The sequence below is a fragment of the Solea solea genome, chromosome 19, assembly GCF_958295425.1.
Source record: "Solea solea chromosome 19, fSolSol10.1, whole genome shotgun sequence".
Lineage (NCBI taxonomy): Eukaryota > Metazoa > Chordata > Actinopteri > Pleuronectiformes > Soleidae > Solea > Solea solea.
In genome coordinates this window covers 14,125,496-14,147,580 of record NC_081152.1, presented here as the reverse complement: position 1 = coordinate 14,147,580, position 22,085 = coordinate 14,125,496, and the positions used below count along the sequence as shown (strand labels likewise).

Below are 22,085 nucleotides of genomic sequence, written 5' to 3'. Positions count from 1 at the left end.
ATACATACACTGAAAATGTGAGTGATTTCACCTGAAAAGTGTGTTTCTCCGACGTGTGCGGTCTGAACTTCCATCCCTCAGACCCAAGAGATGTTTCCTCATTTGGTAATTAATATTCCAGGGGAGATCAGAGCATCGGGAAGCAATTATTCAATAAAGTGTGGATGTAAATGCGCAACATGTTCGCACGTGTGTGTCTACCTCGGAACCGAGTCCTGCCTGATTCAAACAAAGGTAATAAAAGAAAAATCATCATGAATCTGTCATGACTTTAATTCCAGGTTGGGGTGACATTGGACTAAAAGACACACGCACACACAAGCAGAGAGAATGAGAGGTGAATGTTATAGACAACGAAAATGAAAGTGTAGTGCAATGAAAACATGAGGTATTTAAAATACAGCCTTATGTTAAAGGTGCAGAACATATAATATGACATGACTGGCAACATATGGCATCAAATGATCAATTATTTGACATTACAAATGAAAGAAAGAATACAAGCAAACACAATATCATACATTACATTCATAAGAGCACTTTAAAATTAAGTTAATTAGTAATAAAACAACAACAGTAGATTCAATAGAAGTGTTACCTTTGAAAGGACTTTGATACACGAAATCTGGCAACAAAATAAAAACATTTTATAAATATCGTACACGCTTTTATAGGTGACTAAGCCAACAGGTGATTTACATGAACTCAGTGTTGTAATGTCACAAAGTACACATTTTCAAAAATTCACATATCTGTACTTCACTTTGTTATTTCTATTTCTACTCCACTACATTTCCTCTAACTATCTTTGTTACTCGTTACTACCAAATAAAATCAGAAGAAGAAGAGTTGGTATCATGGTCTGTATTTATACAGTTTTTCTAGTCTTGATGATTTGAGCTGCTTTACACTATAGTTTTGACCCATTCATATGCTTCAACATGGGGTTAAGGGTCTTGCTCAAGGACACATATGGACGAGCAGAGCCAGGAATTGAACCCACAACCTGACCTACCATGGCTCATCAATTTTTGAATACTTTTACTTCTAAAACAGAAAATGACTTTAAGCGCAGTAAATGTCATATACTTTAAGACTTTTACTTGGTAAAGATACTTGTACTTTTACTCAAGTGTACTTGTAAGGTACTTCATGCAAGACTACATAACATAATGAGTGAAAGTAGTTTTGCATGTGGGAAAACAAAAGTCATTTGTTGGCACGGGAGTGTTGAGGTTATACTTTTGTCCTTCTCTTAAAGTCAGACACTTCACCTGCACATACTCACTTATGTTAAACTCTTCAGCTGGAACCAGAAAAAATAAAATAAAAAAATAAAAAAGCAAAACTCATACTGGATATATACAGTAGACGTGTGTGTGTGTGTTTTGGCTCGCATGTGTTTTTCCAACTTGCGGGTCACACAGACGGGGCAAGGTGGTCAACACTCAGCGACGACGTGTCGAATTAAGACAAAACCATGCCTTGCTCCTCAGTTGTGGGGTCCACTTTGGAGTTTTAACACACCACTCCACTCCGGCCTGTGTATCTGTAACTCGGTCTGTTTGGTAATTGGGATCAGATGAATGGCAGCAAAAGCGAGGCAGCCGAGGTTCTCCGGGACCCACAGTAACCTGGAAGCATTTATTTTATGGAAAAGATGTTTAGTTAAAGTGCAGCGCTGCAGCCCAGCCCCTCTAATGACTCTCCAGTTCTTTTGCCCAGGCGTAGAGACAAAGCTCTGTGATGGATATGACTGGTGAAACAGGGACACGCACACACACACACACACACACCCATCACTGTGCACTGTGATGGATATGACTGGTGAAACAGGGACACGCACACACACACACACACACACACACACACACACCCATCACTGTGCACTGTGATGGATATGACTGGTGAAAGCTCTGAACACCGTTTCCTGAGTCCTTCACTTCCTTCCTCGCAGGCCCGGGTCAGCCAAAGCTGAGCCGGGTTTCACCAGACTCAGACCGGATTGGATTGCAGATTAACAGGCTTCCTGTCCAATCCGCTGGCCACGTTCATCTGCTTTTTTCCAAAAACGGTCACTCGTATTTATGAGCGAGCGGTGACACCGTCGAGGATGAATTACTCTCCTCAGGATGGATGAGACGCTGCAGGCTGGAGGATCAGGGATGGGGTGGGGGGGTCAAGGAGTGTGTGTGTGTGTGTGTGTGTGTGTGTGTGTGTGTGTGGACATGTCACTTTTCCCCCCCCCAATAAGGGTCAGTTTAAAATAAGACTGTGTCTATATACAGTATGTATACATGCCCACTTTCCTTTTGTGTTTTCTTTTTTTTTTTTTTTTAGAACAAAAGCACATGGTAGATAGATTTTTGCAGTGCAATGGCCACTTCAGGAAAATCTATTTCTTTGCAGAGCTAATAAATACTATGCAAGAGAAGTAAGTTTAATGTATTTCATCAGTGCATGCAGCTGCCTCACTGAGCCTCTGCTTCATCTAAAGTAAATTCGGAAACTACTACACTTTTAAAAAAAATGTTCCTCTGCAAGAAAATGTAGATTTTATTTTTTTAATGAAAGCCTGAAAATGATTTAAACCATGGAAATGACTGGGAAAAACCTGTCTATTACATTGCAATGAATAAATACAATTAGTATTAAATTAACAAAGTTAACTTTCTGGAAAATAATGCTCAGATACACTGTTAAAAACAGCTTCATGTTTTCCGTTATATTTTTTTTGGCCCTAAAAATTATTATTGCCTTTGGGATTCACTTTTTTTTTTTTTTTTTTTATATAATGATGTTTGTAATTTTGGGTCCACTGTCATTCGCTCCACTACACCACCTCTCATCCTCCCTCCCTCCCTCCTTCCCTCTTTCTCCCTCTCTCCTGCTGGCAGCCCTTGATTACACTTGTCTCTTGGGGGAAGGTTTAAACTCCTCAGAGATAGTAATATCGAGGGCACTACTGGCTAGTCACTTCAGATCAGGGTGGGGGGAGGAAATGGCGATGGACATAAAGCTAAATATATAATTCCTCCCATGCCGGTAATCACGATGTCCAGACGATTTGAAATGACAGTTTAACCACTTTGGACTGAGGAACGCTTTGTTCGGATTTGAGAAGCAGGAGGTAAGTGTGTGTGTCGGAGCATCTGGTCGGGCCCGCCGATGGTTTGCGGAGCCTCCTCGTGGATGTAGAAGCTATCCAAAAACGTGGGGGGGGGGGGGGGCGTGTGGTCCTCTTTAAATGCACGTGTGTGTGTGTGGGGGGGGGGGGAGAGGCATTGCATGTTCCACGGAGTTAAAATGGTAAAATGGCTCGCAGACGAGACAGGAGCAGATCCTGTGAATGACTGACGTGCCGAGAGCTCCGGAAGGAAACACTCTCACCACCCGGTATTAGTTTACCTGATTATTAGGATATCCAGCTTCCTCCTAAAATGGCCAGCCATTTCCCTGTTACAGGGAGTGAGAGCGCCCGGTCTGGATTAGGCCCAAAACGTGGGCTGCATTACACCAGGCCACACAGCCTCCCGCCATCTATGAATATTAATAGGCTAATCTGCACATATTCTTTTTTTCCTCTGCGTCTATCACTGCATCCCCCCGAAAAGGGTCAGGGATACTCTTGCGAACATCAAATCCATTTAAAATGTTGAGTTTACTTTGCATATGCAGAGATTATTTTCGCTCCAGACAGGCTCTCGATGCACCTCGGCCCCATCATCACATAGCAGGAGGAGAGTACATTTCATATTCACGCGCTGATTGGATCCTTGATGAGATCTTGATGGCGGCTCCTCGCACTCTGAAGCTCTTTACACTCCAGAGGTGATGAGGAGAGCGACGGAGAGAAAGGGAGGGAATGAGGCGTGTGTGTACGTGTGTGTACGTGTGTGTGGGCTCTATCCAATTCTGTCTGCACTTAAAGTGGCCTGTTGGTCGCTGCCTGGACTCAGCTGCAGTCCACTGGCAGCATAAGGGGAAGTGAGCAAGCAGAGGGCCATTATATACATGTTAAGTGTATGCACATAATTCTTTTCCATGCTCTCAGTGGACATACGATATAGGGCCTAGGTTCTCAAACTGTGGTGCACGTACCACCAGAGGTACGCAAGCTTCCTCTGCTTGGAGAGGGGGAAAAAAATCAGAAATACTGTTCTACTGTAAGTAAATTAAATAATAACAATTAGAGACACCTTATCCCTCGCTCCTTCTTAATCTAATTTCGCTACACCAGTATGTGAAGTATATGTGAGGAAGAGGAGGATGACGAGAGATCAAATTATCTCATTGGGATTAAATCTGCCTCCTGTGAGAAGTCCGTAGCTGATTTACTTTGCTCGTTTACAACACTGTATTTCAACATTTAAGGTGATAATGGTGTTACTTTGAGAGCTCAGTATTTTCTCAGGTGGTACTTGGTTCTATCGTCACAAGTTACTTGCACATTCATTCATACATCTACTGTATGTGAAACCATTTTCTTTTTCATCATTCATAACCAATCCCAAGCTGATGGCACGGCAGCTAGGAGCGATGATGGGTTAAAGGTCCAGTGTGTAACATGTAGGTGAAATTATTTTCGTTTGGCAGAAATTGAAGGTAAAACATTTTATATACGTGTACAATTGATGAATTGTTGTTTGACATTAGTCCAGAATGATCAGCTGGAGGTTCACCATGTTTTTACAAAAGCCCACAATAGACTAAACATCTTTTTGTGGCTTAATGTAAACTGAAGGCTACATACAGTGTAGGTAAGTAAAGTGAGGGATATTCAGCAGCAACATACACCAAAAAAAGTGTTGCTAAATTTTACCCAGTGTACCTTTAAATATCTCACCTAACCAGAGTACCAGAGCAAAAGAGCAGAGGATCCTCCAACAGCCGGCTCGCTGGATAGAAGACTTCCCGCACTACTGATCCACAGCTGTAACCAAAGGACTTGGCAAAATGATAAAGAACAGAGAAACTGAGAAGATTTTTGATTCTTTTATTCTTCTCTCCAATGAGTGCGAGTTGAAGGTTTTCCACAGATGAATGTGGGACATTTGTGCTTTGCGATAACAGCAAAGGGAAGAAACCTGGAGGAGAATGTTGCTGTAGACTGACTTTGGAGTCTGTTCATTTCTATATTAATGACACTTTTGTGGCCAGTTGATTCTCAGATCTTAAGATTGTTGAAATGTGTTACTTTAGCAAATCTGTTATTCAACAATCAATCATTGCTTGCTGCTTTTCATTAAAAAAAAGAAGAAGAGCTTTTAAAGTTTTGAGAACTTTAAGTAGTGAAATGACTTTGGTTACGTTTCCTTAAACGCAGCAGAAGTGGGTGAAAACTATCAAATCAAACGTTTACAGAACTAATTTGGGCTTGTATATTTTAGTGAGGAATCACGAGAGAACAAGCCAGAAACTCCCACAGACAAACCTTTATTACTCTCTTGCTTGCACACAAACGCAGTCTCTCTCTCTCTCTCACACACACACACACACACACGTACGTCAAAAGTCACTAGTAGTAAACATTTGAAAGGAACAGGGGTAATTCACTTGATAAATGTCAACCAAAATGAAGCTATCAGCTGAAAGCAATTTCCTCATGCTTGTCTGTGTTCTGCACCAAGGACTTGGGAGATTTTCACCCCTCCATCGATCATGAAGCCTCTGTTTTAGGCCAAGGTACACAATGCCCTCAAATTGCTGACATATGGACCTAGAATCACCACAAAAACCTGCCATTTCCACCCCGCCTCTGCTCCGTCCCGACCCAGCCACTCCTCTGCTAAACTCTTGTTTATCCAACGACTCTGGTCTGTTTAGGCCATTAAAGCGAAGCCATTCGGGAAAGACGGAGGGGCCAAGGCAAATGTATTAAAGCCGCAATGTGTAGCATGCAATTTAGCACTGCTACCATGTCGTAACAAAGAAAACAAAACAAAACAAAAAAAAACAACCATGAAAGCTGCACAGTCGCTATTCGTCAATTCATTTTCTCTCTTTTACAGAAGTCAGAGGGTTTTCGGATAAAAGGCCTAATTAGCTGTTTCAAATCATTAAATCATCGGTTGGCTATATGATTAACTGCGTGGGCTGCATGCAACCAGTAGCACAACAAATCCTGACAACGATGATGACACCAACCACATAATGATATGGAAAGCCTCGATGGTGTAAACAGCAGAAACATGAACGCAGAGCTGTGTGTGTGTGTGTGTGTGTGTGTATGTGACTGGGTGTGTTTCTCATTCAGTCATTTCTTGAACAGTGCTTAACTGCAGTGACTTTAAGACAAAGAAAAAGGACATTAAAAAGCCTCTTCTTTTTTTTCCTAATGGACAATTGTGGTGCCAGCAGCCAGGGCCTCCAGGTCTGTATACAGGAAACCTCCATTATCACTCTAACTAATGGCAGAGGGGGTGACTTCAAACTGAAAGTGGGGAGAAAAAGAAAACAAGAGAACGAAAAGATGACGCACATGGTACAAAGCAGTGTTTCTTTAATGGGGTTCATCAATAATGTTTCTTTTCCTGACGTTATTGTGTTTAAAAGTGAGTTGCCATATTATCAATCCTCAACTCGCGAGCATTTTTCTAACAGAGTTTGAATCAATGTGAAACAAATGTTTGGCAACACGCTAATGATATCTGTTCAGCTGGCTCCTGCGTCTTTGGAACAAACTTTCTCTCCCTCCCTCTCTCTCTCTCTCTCTCTCTCTCTTGCCACCAAGACAAACCCACAGCCAGTTTACATTCAGATGGGTGCGCTTGTTTTATATAAACAGACAGCCCTTGTGGCAAAGGGTTTGATTAGGAGGAGGCTCACAAATCCCATTAAAAGTCCATTCGTCCCTCGCTCGGGGGAATTGTTTGAAGACAGGAAGAGTAGCAGGGGAGGAAGGAGGTGACTGGCAGCCCGTTGTTGTTTCTGTGCCATTTTTTGTTTACGCACTGGAGGGTTAAACACAGATATCAACCAGCAGCAAAAAACTAGATATCTGTAGTGATGTGGCCAGGGACCACAGCCCAGTGTCTGCCAGGAGGAACATGTACTACAGGATCCGACACTTGTTTGTTTGTGGAAATGAAAAAGAAAAAGACCCTCTCACTGCGATCCAGTCACCGTCTTATTCACACAGAAACATGTGGCTGCTGTCGCGCACGTTTCATTCATTCACAATGTGAAGCCATCAGCCCAACAGCTCCTTAGTCTTGGCTGCTAACAGTTTGTCAATGTCCGCCGTGTTGTTGTCCGCCATCTGCTGAATCTGTGACAAAGAGAGGAAGATGGAGAAATTAAAACTTATGTTGCATTTTGGGCACTTTTTTGAAACTCCCTCTGTAATACTTAGTAAATAGAGAATATACACCTTTTCCTAAGGTTAAAACATTTTAAATTTCCATTTTAAAGCTCCCTGCAGATGCGGTAAATTACATATTTATATGAATATATAAAGAGCATACACAAAATCACATTAACAGAGATGAATAGCAGTAAGCAAAAGATATATATATATATATATATATGCATACATATAAAAAATATGTATATACATATATATATATATATATATAAATATATACATAAATAACAATAATAATAATAATAATAATAATAATAACAATAATTATAATACTAATAAATGTCACCTATCTATAAAAAGGCTTACAGATCAGTTTTCATTTTAGTCTCTCTAACCTTTTATTCTATTTCTCCACCTAATAGAGATTTGGTGGCTGAGATCAGGTCACCAAAACAATGGCAATTTGGCAGGAAGCGGCGCTGTTCATATCCATAGACATAAGTAACCGGCAGCGCACATACCAGCGTAGATCACTGCTATAGAACACACTCAAAGTGAGCACAGAAGATGGGATTAGGCTTTTAGAGTGGTCACTTTGTACCGAAATGCAAGCCTGACCCAGGGCTTTACCATTCCAAACTGAACTGCACCATGAGGGAAATATGGTTTTCAGTGGGGAAGAAATACAGTTTACAAGCACTTAATCTAAACTTCAAGCACTATTCAAACCTTGAAAACACATGTGCAGAGATTTTCAAGCACCCAGGTATGAACCCAGGTAAGAACGCTGTCGTCTTTCTGTCTCTCACCTGTTTCTCTATCAGTCGTATGGTGTCTTCGGAGTGTTCTTCCTTTGCCTTTTTGACCTGTGTGACGGCATGAGATCGAACTCTCCTCAGCGAGTCTTTGGCCTTGTTGCTGATCTGTTTGGCCATCTTGGCGAGGTTCTCTCTGTGCTCTCGTGTTACTCTGCATAAAGAAGACAACACGAGATGAGAGGAAAGAGAGGAAAACTTAAGAGTAAGATGGGAAGAAAAGAAAACGGAAAAGATAATGGCCGGCTGGGAGAGAAGGTAGAAATAGCCATGCTCTTTGTTGGGTCCTTTGTATACTCACATGTACAACAAAAAAACCCAAAACATAATTTTCTGACACACAATTATTTAAATAAAAAAATGTTTTTACTCACTAAGTGCTTGTAGGCATTAAGTATAATCATTTTAGTTCTGGCTCATAGAAACCATGTCACAACAATCACTTTCCTGAGGTCTAAGACCTGAGCCGAAACATCCATCACGCAGATAACTTTGCATTTGTTAATCACTCAGAAAATCCAACTTCCCATTTCACATTTCCCTTTTTGTCCTTAATTGGCTTTTTTTCCCCTCCTGTTTTTGCCTTCGGGACTATTTGCAAACAATCCAAGTGCAGCATCTATTTACCACAAACAATGCAGCCTAATTACTGATTCCCGGGCCAATCAAGGAGCGCCTTCTCCTTGGAAATGCAAATGTGGGCTCGGAGCGTGCCGAGACTGATTGCAGGGGGAAAGCAGTCTGACTCTTGTGTCCCTCCTCTGCCAGACTAACACCTGCTGCTCCATGTGCACACAAATACACACACGTGCACACCAAAAAGTGCATGCACATTTATACATGCGGACTTCCATCCGTGCACCATGTGTATATATATGTAAAGAAACATATTGTATACATGGAGTGGCTTAGTGAGTGAGTGACGGATAGTTTTGTGTGAGGTTGTTTGACTTGGCAGAGAGAGAGAGGGGGGGGAGAGTGAGAGAGAGAGAGAGGGAGACATCAACACACACAGGGTCTCTATACATCTACAAGCAAACGTCAACAGATCTGTCAGTTACAGTTCTGCATATAGACAAAACAAACCCGTAGATGAGTTTAACTGAGTAGTTTAGCTGTAATAATTTACAAAATGTGCTGGTTATTGTATTGATTTATGTATCAATATGACAATGTATTACAAAAAGAGGGGGAAATGATGGTGAAGACAAAAACAAAACTTTCTTAGTTAAAAATTTGACTTAACAGTCAGCTCAGTAGATTATGAATTGTTTCAAGGCGTGTAAAAGTAAAATATACAGTAAGTTTATGTCAGAAATATAAGCTATACAGAGGCAGTGGAAGGAGTGAGTGTGTGTGTGTGTGTGTGTGTGTGTGTGTGTGTGTGTGTGTGTGTGTGTGTGTGTGTGTGTGTGTACACTGAGGAACTAGTCAAGTTTAGGGCAAAGAATTGAAATGTATTTAGGCCAAGGTTAGGCTTTGGCATTAACTGGTTATGACGGATAAGACTTTGTTGAGGCTGTCCAAATTAATGCACTTCAACGCAGTGTCCTGAGAAGAATAGCTACGCAAACATGTGTGTGTGTGTTTGTACATGTCTGTAGTTTTGTTTCAAAACTGTCTTTGTGTGGACATTTTCACAGGTCCTCACAACTTTTAAGGGCTTTTTCAGGGTTAAGACTTGGTTTTAGGGTTAGGGGTTACATTTAGGTGAAGGGTTAGGCTGAGGCATTTAGTTGTGATGGTTAAGGTTAGGGTAAGGGGCTAACACAATTCATGATGTCTGTGAATGTCCTCACAGGTAAGGAGAGACGTGTGTGTGTGTGTGTGTATGCATGCAAGTGTGTAAGAGACTCACTTTGGAACAGGCACCTTGATGATCGTCCCGTCCACTTCGGGGTTTAGGTTCATGCTACTCTCTCTGAGGGCACGGGTGGCAGCAGCTATAGCCTGAGGGCAAACACACACACACACACATATTATATGAGAGTGTGCTTTGCTTTACTGAGTACTGGTGTTAATTGAAAACCAGTGCTACAACTGCAGGTAGTGGGTTCAGCTCCAGCTGGCAGTCATTAAGGTGTTACACATTGTGCATGTGTGTGTATGTGTGTCTCGGGGGAAGCCCATGCAGTGTGGAAGTGCCTCGGGCCACTGTCAGCGCTCAGCCCCGTGGGACAGGACTGAGAGGTTGCAGGGCAGGGCACTGACTTCTGGTGACCTCACAGGGGAGTCTGCTTATGCTTGTGTATGATATATTGATACACACACACACACAGAGAGAAACACATACACACATGTGTTCTGAAGCATGTGTGTATATTAAAATTGTAAATATTATTTATGTTAAGATGATAAATGTCATCATAACAGCATATGGAAGGTGACTTTATTCACTTTAAGAAAAAACTAAACAAAAAACAAACAAATATAAATAATTTGTTTTTAGGATCTCTTGTGGGGTTAAATTTAGAGCTCAGAACAGGAGTCAACAACATTTTGGACGTTTGGAAACATGGTTCAAAGACAAAAAGTGGTGGAATGGAGCGCTGCTGGTATCCCCTCTGCCCACTGGCAAAAAATACTTGAACAACAAAAATGAGAACCATGAATCAATGTATCAGGCGTCACATCCTAATAAAGGCTTTCTAAAATGTTTTGACCCCACTGAGCAAATGCCCGGACCTGGAATTATTTGGTAAATTTTTTTCCTTTGTTTTTCCTTTTTGCTGTTTAGGGTTCAAAGACAGTTTTATCAGACTTAGCTTAATATTTACCCACTCAATCACACTACATTCTTGACTACAATATGGGCAAATACACTAAAGGATGACTGTCGAGATCAGTGACAAATCCAGTGATGGTGGACATCAGACTCCTTTCAAACCTTGGATCACCTTGCATGCCGTTTGTGGTGTTTATGACACGTTTATGTGAATTAAATTTTATAAATAAAAGCAGTTCCCAAGTTTAGAGACACATTTTTCTGCGATAGGACCAAAAAGAGGCAAGCCATGGCCAAGTAGAAATTGAACTTGGCTTGGGAAAAGAAGGTTGTTGGTTCAAGTCTGCGCCAGGTCAAGGGCTGGGGGACCCCTGAGCAAGATCCCCATTGATCATCGTCAACTGGACACTCTAAATTGACCTCCTAGTGCCTGTGTACCAACTATCGAGGTATGAGTCACATAATTAGGTATTTTTCGAGAACTGTGACCAGGACACATAGAGAGTATTGTTAGATCAAACTGCAATGTATAACAGGGACATTGTTTCAAAACTTCTACTTTATACTATTTAAGTACTGTCTAGAAATCAATATATACAGTTTGGCAAATGATAAGCGAAGGCGTCAGCTAAGTCATTTGTAAATTTACAGTACATTTGGACTTAAATATCACCAGAAATCATCTGAATCAAAACATCTGAGTAACAAAATCTGTGATGTTTAGAAAGGATGGAGATAATCAAGAGGAGGAAACAAAGAGAAGAACATTGTGTTGCGTGAGGGATCATGTGATCCAGTGTCAGTGTGGACAGATACTAGTGCATACTCACAAAGCACTTCACAATCTTGTAAGTGCTTTTCTTTGTTTGACATGAATGCACTACAGGCAGAAAACAAAAAAAAACAAGGTTGCATGAAACACAATGGTAATTATTAAACGCAAACTCACATAATGTGAAACATGAAGACATAATCCACTATGTACGACACAATCCCTTGGTCCAGCAAACGCCACATTAAAACCAGAGAGCTAGAGCTAAACAGTACACACACACACACACACACGCACACACACACACACAAGGGGAGGAGGGCGGATACTTCAAATTACTGAAAATAAAGTAACACTCCTCACATCAGATCTGCAGCCGCATGACAATTCCCTCGACAACGCATTACAAAGTGTGCAAATGTGAAACGCAAGAAATAAGAGCATATCATTTCCTCTTCTTTTCTTTTAACCCGCTCTACCCTACTCCTCTTTCTTTCTAGACAGCTCCCTCTGGCCGTTTCCGCTGGGGGAAACAAATGGCAGCGAGATTAAAGGAATTTATTTGTGTGCATTAAATCAATTCATGGAGTTTCTTTTCATTTGTTTAAAAAAAAAAATCATCCGGAGCGCAGGCCTCTGGTTGCTCTCTTTGAGTGTGGGGTGATAGATTCGGCCCATACCTATGTTTGATTGTTCTCAGCATCAAATTCATCACAGTTTCCCCCCAGACCCACGTCCACTCTGGTGGTTACGGAAAACCGAGCGGAATTTTCTCTGGAAGGGCTGAGCAGGTTCTGGTTAATATGTTGGAGAGGAAGAGAAATTACGCTGAAGTTTCACATCAAACGCTGACAGCCCAGTTCAAAGCAAAGCAGAGCAGGGCTTGTGTGCGAGTGAGTGTGTGTGTGTGTGTGTGTTTGAGAAGAAGAAAACAAAGTTTTTACTTTATGCATAAAGTGGTGGGATGCTTTCACATGCACATACAAAAACATCCTTAAGCACATGCACACGCAGAAAATTGCCTCCTGATCTAAGCTGCTGTTGGCTGTTGTTAGTTCCATTACTTCTAATAAATGAGTGGAAAACAATGGTTTCCCCTCTGAAGTGCCTGGTAATGGATAGGCATCATTATAAGCCTATTAACTCTGGGCACTGAGGACTCACCCCTGTGTGTGACATGGGTAACGTAGGGCATGACGGGGGAGTGTGTGTGTGTGTGTGTGTGTGTGATAGCATGTGTGTGGTCTGTGGTCGGCCTTTTGGGGAAGGAAACAGACTCACCGGAGGACCATGGAGCCTGATTCAGGTTGACGGCTGGATTTCCAGATTTGAGAAGCTGATAAACACTTGTGATATCGGTACAAAAGGAGAACAAAGAGGTGAAACCGCAGACCCCAGTGTCCCAAACCACCGACGGACCGGAAAACAGAAGGCGGAGGAAGATATTTGTAAGAAGTTACTTGTGTTGTTTTGGACAGGTGGTTCTTTACAAGGAAGAAAAGTGCATTTGAATGTCACTTACACTCATGAAAACTAAGAATTCTTAACATGATTACAGGGAAGTGTGGTGCTACACAGGGTGATTGTTTGTCAACAAGGCCTTTAATTTGGGTCATTTACTCAATTAAATTGTCTGTTTTAATACATGTTAATGTGTTGGTGTGTCATGAACGCATTATCATGGTCCCCAGAGGAGTAATCCATTAGCTTCTCCTCCACTGCAACCAATTTCTCAACATCTACTTGATGAGAAACGTTATATTTTTACCCTGTCAGGGAGTAAAATGTGGAAAAAGGTGGAAAAAGGTAGAAAAAGATGGAATTTGAATCTAGTGTCATGGCTGTCTGTGGCAATGTCTGTGGCTGATTGTGTTAAATGTTACAAAAACATTTTCTATATCATTAAAGTCTGGTCTCTAAAGCTCTGCTTTGCCCCCTTGTGAATTTTTTTTTGTAGCTCCGATTAGTGCAGCATTATATCATCTACAAAGGAAAATAGACGGAGCAAAAACGAATGAAAAGAAATAATCTATTCCTCTCTAACCTGGGGGTAGAATTAGGTCATTTCCTACTCTGTGACAACTCACACGCAGGCATAACCACATCTCGATGCATGCACACACAGAGTTTAGGTTCTCGTTGCTATCTTTCACCCCAGAACAAAGGGCTCGCTGAGTCATCAATCAATTAGCGTCTGAGACGCAGTCGGAGAAAAGTGAGGCAGGTCGGGTTTCATTTACACAAAATGATGTGAGATCAGAGTTCTGCTCTGGCTCACTTTTACCTCAGTGAGAAACGTCTATCTGTCTGAGTGCTGGATTATTTTGATAAAGCTTTTGGTTACGGAGCGCTCAAATGTCTGTATGAGACAAACAAATACAGGTCGGCAGAATCAGTATTAGTCTGTGTGTGTGTGTGTGTGTGCGTGCTTGCGATTGTCTTACCTCGGGGAAACTGCTCATGTTGACCATAATGAGCTGAGGTGACTTCATGGAGACCTGACCCAGCTGGTTGAGAGGGAACTTTCCATCTTCAGTCGTCACCACGATGTGATCCAGTGCGCCTTGAAATACAGTTTATTATTTACTTTATTTACAGACCACTTGACCGTTTAAGAAACAAAAGCAAGGCGTTCACCGCCGACATGTTTGCAGATCAGTGTCACTGATCCAAAACGGATCATAAAACAACAGTATTTATGAGCCACAATTAATATTGTATAAGATTAAGTTGACTGTATATTTTACCTATTTTTCTATATTTAAGATGATTATACATTTTAGTTTTATATTTTCATTTGGTAATTTTTTTTAGACAACAAAACGCCTGTTGTCAACCATCACATTGTTGTCAGATTTGTGTCAATATATGCATCAGGTCAAAACAATTACAAAGCTTCCATGCAGTTCAGGTACAGTTCATTATTCATGCTATTATGAGTTTCAATGATCTCCTCAGTACATGAAGCAGAGGTAAGTTCACAGACAAAAAGGTAACTTCTGTCATTTCCTCCCTCCCTCCATCACCCTCTTCATCTCTCCTGTTCATCCCTCACTCCACCAATCCGCCGTCTCCCTCTCCCCCATCTGGCTAACCTCAGACACAGTTGTTTCCTTCTTCCCCAACTCTGTCTTACATCACTCTCTCCCTGCTTACCCAGTGGGGGCTGTATTACTACTGCTGCTGCTGCTGCTGCTGCTGTTGCTGCTGCGGGTGGTGCATGTGCTGGCTGGAGGAGTGGGGATGGGAGGGGAGACACAGCTGTGTAGTCATTTTCTCTCTCTATGACCAATTTATATAATTTGATTTCAGGGGTGGAAAAAAGGACACTGTACCGAAGAGTCACAGATTAGATGATGAATTAAAAATCAAAGGTTGGGGATATGTGATGAAATGGATACCTATTATTTAAAGGCCGCACCCGAGCTGAATCACTGATATACTGTCCGCCTGCCAATTATTCTGTCTCCCGCTTCAAACATCTATTTGTGTGCCGTGTGGGTCTGAACCCGTCATGTCCCGCTGTCCATTGCTCAGTGCGTCTGTGTGTACGTGCACCTCACCAAGTCATTTTTTTTTTTTTACCTGTGCCTCAACAGTGAGCACCTCCACATCTGCTAGTACTTTAGGAGGGCAGGCAGACAGACAATTATTTCTTTGACTACAAATATGGAGGCTGAGGAGGGGGCTGAGAGACGGCTGAGAGAGCTTCTGCCAACAGTTCGTCAAAAATATTAAATGTGATCAGGATGATTTAAAAAAAAAAAAAATAAAAAAATAGATTTAATTGTACACCATGTGCACTTAAAGCTGCAGTGCATAGGTTTCGGTCTGTGTGAACAAATACAATGCAAGATTATTTGTATACTGTGTCCTTATTTGCATACAAAGAGTCATTTGGAGCGCATTACTTAGCACACTGTGAACTTATTAGGCAATGGTTTGAATGTATCAGACAGTTGTTTAAATTTTAAAGTTCAAAAAAAGGTCCAGGGTGCAAGCAAGTCACAGAACTACTATTGGTATTTGCATTAAAAAGGGACAAACAAAGACAAAAGTACACAGAAATGCACTGGGCAGCTGTTTTCTTTGTGCAGCTGCAAACACATCTATATTTTGGGATTGAGCACGCTGCTGAACGTTGTCTGCTAGTCTTGTTGGATGTATTTTTCATAAAGATATATCCTTGTTGTGATATTATTGTCACACCACTTGTATTGACCACCCACTTAGTTTGACCTGTGTTAGGGTTACCTGTGGCATCTGCAAAATTTATGATTAAAATATCACATCATGTTTATCATGATCAACATAACTGCTATTTCACAAATAATAATACATAATAATTGTAAAATAATTGCTTTAAACTCTAAAAATGGCTCTTTTTAAGTTTTTAAAGTGAGAACCAATTTCACAATAATAAATCATGAGGTCTTGGAATGGACATTATTCAGTTAGATAAACTTATTGCAAGTGCTTTTTATTGCGATGCACAGTATTTAAAAACATTCCATATTCCACATTCAGTTTCTACGGAGATGGAACTTGCTTTCAGCATCTGTGATTAACCACAATATGGTGGTCATCGCATTGATTCTTCTTACATCTGTGATTTTCTGCTGATTTTCTGTCGCGCACAAACAAACATGTGAACATATACAGTTTGCATTCATGGCAACAAGCAACTGTACATACAGTCTATCCACACACACACACACACACACACACACACACCCTCACACAAGCTTAATGAGAGCCAGATGAGGGGTTCGTGGAACAAACACACACACACACACACAAACTAACACACTTGCGCGTGCACACACACATTTAGACAACTGACGTCATTCCATTCCACCATCTCATCTCTCCTGTCAGCTCTAAGTCCTGCTGCCTCCCTGGATTACTGTGCAGCTGTACGGATGAGAAGGGGATGAACAGAGAGGAGGAGAACAGTGAGGGATACACAGATGGAGGGGAGAAGACAGGGAGGATGACAAGATGTAGGGACAGAGGCAAGAACGGCTAGAGATACAATGGGAGAGCAGAGGAGATGGAGGAAATGAAGGAGGGAAGTCTGAAAATTCTTGAACTTTTGTTCACGGGGCAAAAAATTTCCATGTGGATCAATAAGAATTTGGATATCACAGAAATGAAACATCAGGAGCAGAAGCCAGAATATAAATCTGGGAATTATTGTGGAAAAACTGAGAGAAGAGCAAGTAAGAGAAGGATAAAGGGAGCAACAAAACGATTCAAAGCAGTGTTGACTGATGAATACAAGAAAAAAAAGTTTAGGAACAAGATGAAAAATGGAAAGATAAAGGAATGAAAAGGTCTACAATACATTGACTGTTACAATGTAAAAATAAAAGTTGTGATTGTGCTCATGTTGCTGAGAGTGAAATTTTAGCTGAGGAGTCAAAGCTCAAGACACTTTTAGTTTTGAAGTCTGATTCCGTTGTTTGCCTCCTCCCTAGGGACCTTCCATTATACGAACTACCTCTAAATCCATCTGGCCCAGCTCACATTTTGTTAGAACCCAGAGGCAAAGGGTCAAGACCTGGATGTACTAGGGGAAACTGGGGCCAAGGTGAGGTCGCACAGCACTCTCCTCAATCGGAGCCTTTGGGTGCTTTGTCAGGTAGATTTAGGTACTTAAAACTGTAGTACACAACTTTTAAATTGAAACAAATGTCCATTATATTCAAACCACGAGTCAAATGAGTTCACACAATGCTGATTACGCCTGTCAGCTCCACATGACTCTCTGTGTTTCTTAGTATCGCTATGTTTTGATCTTTTGGTGACACAAGACTTTAAAACCACGTTCACTAAACATCTCAACATGGTGTTGAGATGTCCCTGGCGACATTCATGCGATGCACAGAGAACGTGAGTAATTTTATGTCAAGACAAACAGAAGCAACAACACTGTACTAGAAAAGTGAGACATCTGCAAACAGGTTGGCATATGGTTGAAAACACAGAGAGAAGACACAGTGAATTAGTGTATCAGTTTGATAGGATAAATGCATTATTCGAGCATTGAGCTGCTGGTGTAAACACACAAACACTCCCTGATAGTAATGCTCAACAAAGCCCACTTCCAGATGAATAATGTAGCATTAAGTTGTGATAAGATGAAAAGCCTGGTGTGTATAGAACATGATATAGATGAAAAATTAACCAGTTTTTAACATTACAAAATTGCAAAATCCGAATAATATTTGGTGTTTATTTTCAAATTCACTGTAAAAATGAACCAGTAAGGTTGCTCCAATTAGATTATAGATATAGATTTCTCTGTTAAAGTTTACTTAAGGTTTCTTTCACGTGTGATGGTTGCAGTGCAGACAATAATGTTATTAACTCTGGGAAAGAGTGGAGGAAGTAATAAACATCATGCTGTGAAATTCAAGTGTTTGTAGAGGTGTAACTTAAAAAATAACATCTGGAAAACTGATTTAGTCTGGACTCCTGGAGACTAGACTCAAGAGTCATAAAATATTATGGTGAGAATTAACATAAATACAAGGAGTATTACTAGACTTAAGTGGCTGCAGATAGTTTGTTCTCCTTCAACAACACAATAAAACTTAATATGAAATGACAAGTTAAACAATTATATTAAGTCCTTAGATTTGTGAGTATGCTTTCTCTTCCTTTATTATTCTACAATTTCTTTCCACTTAATCTCACATCAAATCACTACTTGGCACAACTGGGGGGTCATTTATACATCAACCTCTATTATTTTTGTCTTCTATAAGGTGACTTCATGTTTGATCTGGTGTGTCAATGCATTTGAAGAGGGGGGGGGGGGTTACCTGGAGAACCTCGGATGCTGAGGCTGCGTGTGAAGTCATCTTTGAGTGCACTGATAACAGCCTTCATGTCCTGATTCACTTCATCCAGACTGATGATGTTTTCCACCAGAGCTGAGTTAATATTCACCTGTGCAGACTGGCTCTTTGCCTTTGCTTAAGGGAAGAGATGAGATGGAAAAAGAACTCAAATTCCTGTTCAAGATTAATAACATCAAACCAAATGACCCACATCCAGAGGTCACACAGATGTGAGTTCCGGTGTTAGTAATCTCCTCACTGACCTTTTGTCTTCTTGGTGGCGTAGAGCCTGGTGCATGCAGCGGGGGAACAGGTGGTGCTGGGACAGAGCGCCGCTGCACTAACCCTGGATGTGACCACGAGGCGAAACCTGACCTGTCGCACCATGGACTGACACAGCAGAGGTCGCAGCAGACTAAGGTGATTCAACGACATCACTGCGAGAGAACAAACAATTTACATTTTAAATATTTGAGGAAAAATAGACACAGGGCACTACCGAGTTTACAGCAGCATTATTTTGTTTTAAATTTCTCAGAATGACGGGTTACTCATAGTTATAATATTATACCAAAATGAAGTAATAACTCAAATCAGCCAGTAGGAGGTAGGCCTACATCTTGTATTGACATTACAGTGATATTGTCTCCTTTTCTCTTGACCATGCTCTGGAACAGCCCAGGATCAAATGTGGGCACAATCAATTTATGCATTTTATCAAATTTACAAGAGTAAATGCTTTTATATCTCATAGATATATTTACGCACAATGTAGAGCATGACCTGCTAAGACAAACTATAACAGTTTCTTAATAAATAAATGAATTGCTTTGTCTGTACAGCATCAGATAATGTCAACAAAAAACAGCACTTTAGTAAATTGAGGTTGTTTTTAAATGTGCTGTAGTAATAAACGTACATTTTTCTATGTATATAAATATCTTCTTCTGTCAACCATGCTTAAAAAAAGAGAAAATTAAGTTAGAGCTTTTTTGTCAACTAATCAATGAATTGAATTTCATGAATTAAATCATGTACAAGTACATTTTCTCAATAAATATCAGAAAAGAAAAAGAGGCTCTTGTAAATCCAACCACACATCCCCAGTCGACACCATGGACTCTGTCTCTCACATTGTCCAACTTATGGGTCAAAACTACAGCAGCCTTGCATTGTTGTTTGGGCATTCCCAAAAGGGAACCTCCCATTCAATAACCGACACAAACACACATTGGATAACCCACCTCCCACCTCGCAACTGACTCTGGAGTGTGATCCTCGTCAATGAACCTCAGCGTACACACAAGCACAGACAAACTCTGAGATATCAAAGCTCACCGGCACAAACACATGCTAAAGCCAGTCTTTCACAGTCAGTGGCTGTGAACAGCTCGCGGTGCACTGCAGCCTGACTGACATTCTCCATTGTGTATTTATGACTGTAAACTGTGAGCTGTGAGTAGAAACAAACAACACTGCTGCAGTAAAAACTGTTTGGTCACACATGAGCTGAGCTTTCCAAAATGCATCATGTTTCCGAGATTTTTGTTCATGGAAATAATAATCGGGAATTTTTTTCAGTGTGAAGCCAAAGAAAACATAACAGATCAGAGAATAAAAAAGGTGGCGATGCTTCTCCACCCATCTATGAGTTCAGTCATATGTATGGCATATATTGGAAACTGGATGTATGTATCTGAAATTGAAAATAATTTAGATTAACAAACTGGCAGGGACTGCCAGAGACCAAAAGCTATGGTGGGCTAAAATGCTGAAATCCTTTAATCTTTTTATTTATTCCATTAGAAAAATTAATAATTAATTTTTAATTTATAAATGTATATTTTTTTGTCACACGTCTACAAAATCCAAACATATTCCATTGGCAATATTGGGGTGAGACTCTTGACCATCAGCTACGGCACAAACCCACTACAGACTTCTGTGGCTGGCACGTTTCCTGTCACATTGATATGATTCGGTGCACTATGGCAGAGCAGATAAGCTGAGATGTGGGACATTGACAGATTTCTTTAGAGGGGAAGCCAAGCAGAAAAAGTGCAGCACAGGTGTTCACTGAGATACTGTAGCCTCATATCCTGTAGATTTCACACACGAAAGCAGCTGCAGACACACCTCTGCTTCTTCCAGTGGCAAAAGCCAGCTGGTGAGCCCGCATGGTTTCTCCTCTGTACCTTTTTACAGGAAAATAACAAGGGGGAGTACCTGACAACGCTCTGCCTCATCAAATAAACTGTTCACACCGAGGCAGCAAGTACTGGCATAACAGTTTGATTGTTTAGTTTATCATGTGTCAGAAAATGCAGTTAAACGTCAACCACAGCCTCAACTGACATCTTCAAATGTTTGACGTTTTTGCTTACTACATGACAAATGATTACCACAATTATTATTACCACACACACACAGGGAGAACATGCAAACTCCACGCAGAAAGGTCCTTGTTCTGACCAGGTCGTGAAACCGGGTCTTCTTGCTGCAAAGGCAACAGTGCTACACCTCTTCATATATTAATTTATTAACACAATATAAGTAAGTAAGACAAATATAAGTTGCTGCTCCTAACACCTTATGTAATTGAAGTTTAAGTGAAGAGTTGTGAAGGTCGGAGCTATGATGTGCAGCAGCATTCTTCACCTAGTATATGCAGTGGACAAAACATAACTCTGATCAGATCGTGATACCGAGTCTTCTTGCTGCAAAGGCAACAGTGCTACACCTCTTCATATATTAATTTATTTAGTATATTTGAAGCAACAAGATTATGTGGTCATCTGACTTGACTGGGCAATGTAGATATATCTTCTTTTTTTTAAAATGTTTGTAAAAGTCTGTACAGAATTGAGATAGAAAGTGTTCCAATTTGCTGCTCCTTCTGCTTAGACTCATTCACAGAAATCTCAGGAGAATGGTCTTGCTGGGTGCTTTTAAAATAAGCCTGAAAAACTTATAGTTATAAAATGCAGGTTAATTCAGTTAAAACATTTAAAGGCAGATTCAACTGACGCATGCTTTACATACATGTATATGTACTTATATTTTGACATTTTATGACACTGTACATTTGTAATTTGTAACTAATAAATTCTAACACTCCTGAAAGACATTTGTCGTCTCAATAAGGACTTCCCGGGTAAATAAAGGACATAGTTACAATAAATACATCCATGGTTGCGACAAACACAATATAAGTAAGTAAGACAAATATAAGTTGCTGCTCCTAACACCTTATGTAAATGAAGTTTAAGTGAAGAGTTGTGAAGGTCGGAGCTATGATGTGCAGCAGCATTCTTCACTCAGTACATGCAGTGGACAAAACATAACATAAACCGCTTAATATGGCTGCTAGTCATATTGTTAACATTCATTTCGGGAAAATTGTGCAATTCGACTGAAAAAAATCCCCAAAACAGTACTTACTTTCACGTTCTACGTCTTTAAAGAGGCGTCTTAGCTTCTTATAGAAACATAGCATAGACTCGCCACATTTGACATCCACGTTGTCGTCATCATCATGCGCCGAAGTTTGACAACGTCCGGGTGGGTGCTTGACTCTGACGCGGCCCACACCGAAGGAGCGGGGTTACTGGTAATGACA

General features: G+C 40.7%; 1 protein-coding gene across 1 annotated transcript; it reads right to left on the bottom strand.

The window, feature by feature from the left end:
• Positions 1–6,485: 6,485 nt before the first annotated feature.
• Positions 6,486–22,068, bottom strand: mrrf (mitochondrial ribosome recycling factor). The gene is made up of 7 exons (XM_058617227.1): positions 21,908–22,068; positions 18,730–18,903; positions 18,449–18,601; positions 14,063–14,181; positions 9,980–10,071; positions 8,116–8,275; positions 6,486–7,270 (listed from the first exon to the last, which is right to left on the bottom strand). Exons 1-7 carry the CDS (start codon positions 21,960–21,962, stop codon positions 7,193–7,195), a joined length of 831 nt encoding a protein of 276 aa, XP_058473210.1. The 5' UTR covers positions 21,963–22,068; the 3' UTR covers positions 6,486–7,192.
• Between the last annotated feature and the right edge of the window lie 17 nt (positions 22,069–22,085).